This window comes from Cupressus sempervirens, chromosome 2 (assembly GCF_028749045.1).
Source record: "Cupressus sempervirens isolate cs-2001-9-10 chromosome 2, ASM2874904v1, whole genome shotgun sequence".
In the NCBI taxonomy this organism is placed as follows: Eukaryota; Viridiplantae; Streptophyta; class Pinopsida; order Cupressales; family Cupressaceae; genus Cupressus; species Cupressus sempervirens.
Genome location: NC_143119.1, coordinates 134615491 through 134620351, shown reverse-complemented (window position 1 = coordinate 134620351; position 4861 = coordinate 134615491). Strand labels below are relative to the sequence as shown.

The window sequence follows — 4861 nt, the reverse complement described above, 5'->3', positions numbered from 1 at the left end:
GGGCCAAACCCTAATTTGATCAAACTAGTGCAACATTTGTAAAGAATATTTTAATTTGTTTCCCATCCATGTCACTAATATACTCTACCTTATAATGATTGAATATTCTTATAGTAAAAGCAACAATCCTGTGGCAAATGATACAATTGATAATGCTTAATCTACACTTACAAATAACATTTACAGTTGCAAAGTTTAAACAACTCTTCCAAATTTTAAACAGGAACTTGACTACTCTCTGCAGCCTTGTTAATATTATTATGATCTAATGAATAAATTATCAAAATTTATATATATATATATAACTTCCAATATCTTACTACTTCACTAAGTAAATAAAATGTACAGTTCAACACATTACTAAAATTGTACAAATTTTCCAACCGAAGAGATAGAGAGACAATATTAAATGTTTTCAGATTTTGATTCCTCTATAACTGCCTTCAAGAAATCTGTATTGAACAAACAAATCTTTCCAGCGATTATAAAAGAAAATTCTCCTCTGAAAACAAAATCATATAAAAGAAAAATCTTTCATATTTATTTTTATATTGTGTGACATGGGAGTATAAGCAGCATAGTTAGTTTACTTTATTGGTGGTCGGCTTGGTAGCCAATAGCCTTGGAGATAAATGTCGAATATATAACTGAGAAAGTATGCACAAAGTCTTGTAGAAATAATTTGGATTTTTCTCCATGTGCATTCATAAATATTCGTTTTGTCAACACGTTTCACTTTCTAAAATTCAGCCTCATCCTTGAAAATGTCTGTGGGGTTCGTGTATTCATCTTTAACAGACAGAACTGATTCGTATATGTGTAGAAAATCTATATTAGAAACAAATCAGTTAACAGTTGAGAAGATTGAATTCTATAATAAGCCATGGTTTAAATCTCTTTACCTGTCATTGTTTAAGCTTTTTTTCCGAAAGGCATGAGAAATGTGTAGCAATATAATAACAGCCAATGTTTTCCAATAACTGAAACTAAACTGATAAGTAGGAAATAATTTCCACAGCAAGTCAAATTGTGAATAAACTGAAACTAAACTTCCATCAAAAGTGAATAAATTGCTCGATTCCTAGAAGACCGCCGTTAAAACAAATGAACAAATCAGACCCGTGATTTCTGAAATAATGACGTCTCTTTTGTCTGATTTCTCATCACGTATTACGTTTACTATGAAAGAGAAAAGTCTATAATGACATGGAGATGAAAATCACTGTTGACTCACTTTATTTCACTTCGACTTCACAAATAACGTGTAAGATGAATGAGAAATAATAGACACCATCTTCTTGAACATACAAAAACAACTTGGATTTTTCTCATATATCCATGTGCATTCACAAAACTTTAATACAATCCTATCTTTTGTCAATACTTTCACTTTCACAGGCCCCCTTATTCAATCTCATTCCTGCAATTGTCTACAAACCCCCATGTTCAGCCCACAAGAATTCCTCCCAAAGTCTGAAGAGTACCGTTCAGTATCCAATTTGTAATTATTATGACTATGATCTTTTCTTATAACACAATCAAATGCATAAAACCCGCTTATGGTAAAATAAAAACTAGGGTTTGTTTTTTCCACTTTACCAAACTGATTTGAAAATATGTAGAAAATCTGCACTAGATACAAATCAGTTGATAGCTGATAGGATTGAATTCTATGCCCTCGAAGCACTGCTAAGTTGTTATAAAAGGAGACCACCTTACTTACATTGTCACAGCTCTCCATAGCTTCTCCACTAGCTTTGCTACAATTGTTTTCTAAGTGCCAAAATGGCTTGCTTGAATGGGGTGGTCTTAGTAGTGTTGATATTGGCATGTTTGGAAGTTAGTTTAAGTTCAAATGTTAAATATAATGTGGAAGAGGAGGCAGATTGGCAGGAAGCTACTGCTACATGGTATGGCAGTCCTAATGGAGATGGAAGTGAAGGTATTAAACACTAGCAAGTATCATAGAGTATATTTTTATATACTTTTCTTTTACCAACATTAATGTTTTGTCATCTTGTAGACTAATGGCTATTTTGTAAATGAGTTTGGAGACTTTTTTCGCTTTATCTAATTAGATCTTTGTATATATCCACACTTTTTGCCAGGTTCAGATCATATTGCACTAATTAATCAGAATTATGTGTCACGTTAATGTTTTGTAGATGGGTTCATACCTTATTCCTCTTTATCTAATCAAAACCTTTTGTACTTCACTATTTATTTATCTACCAACATTAATGTGTTGTATGATTCTCTGTATGACTGTATATATTTTGCCTACATTAATGCTTTGTATGACAAATAGTCATTTTATGAGTGAGTGTTGAGTTTTATCCCGTCTTATTGCATCAGAAAGCTTTGTAGAATAGTCAATATATATGATTTGATGAGTATGATTCTAGGTGGAGCGTGTGGATATGGAAGCCTTGTGAAGAGTACACCGTTTGGATCAAGGGTAAGTGCAGGGAGTCCAGATCTGTTCAAAGGTGGCAAAGGCTGTGGAGAATGCTATCAGGTATACTATAACTTATGCTTATGATTTGCATTTTACGCTTTCATATGGTTCTTAGGTTGGAAAGCATTTTTGAATGGAAGATGACTTTGATAGAGGTTTACATAAGTTTTGTTGTTTGAAAACACTTTTCTTATATTGATTTTGAGCTATGATTGCAGGTAAAATGTAAGGAGAACAGTGTATGTTCACAAACACCTGTGAATGTAGTCCTCACAGATGAATGCCCAGGATGTCCATCTAATCATTTTGATCTTAGTGGAACTGCCTTTTCAGACATGGCGGTTGGTCCTGCCAAAGTTTCTAGTCTTCTTAATGAAGGAGCAGTTTCTATATTATTCAAAAGGTATTTCTAATTCGGTCACAATAGTCACTACTATTCTGTTCTTTCCTGTCATAAAAACAAAAAGAATACACCTTTTTTTCATTATTCAATAAGAAATGACAAATTTTTTTTTCTAAATTATTATTTAAATATTTCTTTAATAAATACTAAAGATTGTTTTAATTTGATATTTCTCAGATTTCAATATTGTCTACATTAATTATACTTTTCAAGTATACCAGTTTTAAATTACCAAAACTTTTTTCAAAATAAATGTTTAAATTATCATTTATAAATAATAATATAAATAGATGTTTTAATTATCATTTATAAAGTACAAAATAATTTCAATCTTCTTTGTTGATGTTTTTCTTTTCATTTATCAGGGTATCTTGCGAGTATCCGGGAAAGAAGGTAGCGTTCCATGTTAATGAAGGATCAACTAATTATTGGTTCTCTGTCCTTATTGAGTATGAAGATGGGGATGGTGATCTTCAAGAAGTAGATCTAAAAGAAGTAAGATTTATTGTATGTTTTAGTTGTAACATTATATGGGAGGACTATATAGAATAACGTTCTTAATAGTTTTATAATTTGTTTGGTTGTAGGAGAACTCTGATACATGGAAAGGACTCAAGCAGCTATGGGGTGCCTACTGGTCTTTAGATGAAGGGCCTTTGAATGCTCCATTTTCAATTCGATTGAAATCTCTTTCTTCAGGAAAGACACTGACTGCATACAATGTCATTCCAAAAGATTGGCAAGCTAGTTCAACATATATATCTGTTGTTAATTATGATTAATTATCATTCAAAATAATTTATCCATTTACCGTACCATGCATCTACAAACTATCAAGCTGTTTTGTATCATCTACTGCAGTTTCATTTCCTCCTTCCCATTTCCAACCAGTTTTCAAGGCATTGTTTCATATGCCAAAACTAGTGTTGACGAGAGTTTAAGTGTTGGGTAGTAAACGTGTCTGACTCCATCTCTGGTCTCATCCACCTTGTCTTGATATTATTACAATATAATACTCTTCTTCAATCTAAGTATTCATCTTGTCTGCTTTTTTATCTTACCGTCTATCGTCACAATTTTCATTTGATATCGGACTTTTTAATTAGAATGTCATATAATCAACACAACGCTTAAAAACTGCATGTGAAATTCACCTTTTAGAAATTGACACGCTTAAATCATTACATGATGTCCAATATGCAATTACGTCATAAGAATACTATTGAATAGAACTGAATGTTATTTTATTTATTCCTCCAATGGATAATACCCAAAAGTTTTAAATAAAATATAAAGATTGTAAATTAATTAATTTATTTTTATTATACTAAAAATAGTTTTTAAATTTTATTTTTATGAATAGTCCTTTTTTATTAATAAACTAATATATTCTTTTTATCTTATAACTGTTTGTGTCTTGAGGAATTTACGTGTTAATTTTATTTTGGTTTCAACATTATAGTGACAAAAAACTTAGTCTTTATTTAGCAAAGAACAATGCAAGTCGAGTGCATAGTGTATGCCGAGTGATCAGAGTGCATAAGTTTCTAGATAGTATATGACATGTAATATGATTAGTCTATGTAAAAGCACTCCTATGTACCAAGTTTATATTAAGAGAACAGTTTTATTTTTAACGAAACTTTAACATGTATTACATAATAGACAAAATCAGACGAGATTTTATCTATTGAGAGCACTATGTAGGATAATAACAATAGCTTTCCCTTGAAAGGTGTTATTGTCATTGGAGTGGTGAGGTCTACTAGCTTTGAACAATTTTTACAACACGTGCATGAATCATCAAGAGAGTCTACAAGGACGTTTGGTTGAGTTGAATAATCTTGCAAATCATGTATAGTTAGATTCTTTTCTTCAACAAACACATGGTAATTCGGATGCCTCCAATGGTTTAGATGATTTTGGGATTCCATCAGTGGAAAGGTATCAAAGTGAGAGTATATATAAGAATAATAGAACAATTTTCTTCTGTTCCAATC

General features: G+C 31.3%; 1 protein-coding gene across 1 annotated transcript; it reads left to right on the top strand.

The window, feature by feature from the left end:
* The first annotated feature begins 1718 nt into the window (after positions 1-1718).
* Positions 1719-3892, top strand: LOC149571407 (expansin-B16-like). The gene is made up of 5 exons (XM_089812933.1): positions 1719-1942; positions 2406-2518; positions 2677-2861; positions 3227-3356; positions 3449-3892. The coding sequence occupies exons 1-5, from the start codon at positions 1786-1788 to the stop codon at positions 3641-3643; spliced, it is 780 nt and encodes a 259-aa protein (XP_089669059.1). The 5' UTR covers positions 1719-1785; the 3' UTR covers positions 3644-3892.
* The last annotated feature ends 969 nt before the right edge of the window (positions 3893-4861 follow it).

Excerpts from the sequence above, each read along its gene's own strand:
- LOC149571407 (XM_089812933.1), top strand. The coding sequence starts at position 1,786 with ATGGCTTGCTTGAATGGGGTGGTCTTAGTAGTGTTGATATTGGCATGT. Across the intron at positions 2,519-2,676 it reads GCTGTGGAGAATGCTATCAG|GTAAAATGTAAGGAGAACAG; the intron begins GTATACTATAAC and ends CTATGATTGCAG. Across the intron at positions 2,862-3,226 it reads GTTTCTATATTATTCAAAAG|GGTATCTTGCGAGTATCCGG; the intron begins GTATTTCTAATT and ends TTCATTTATCAG.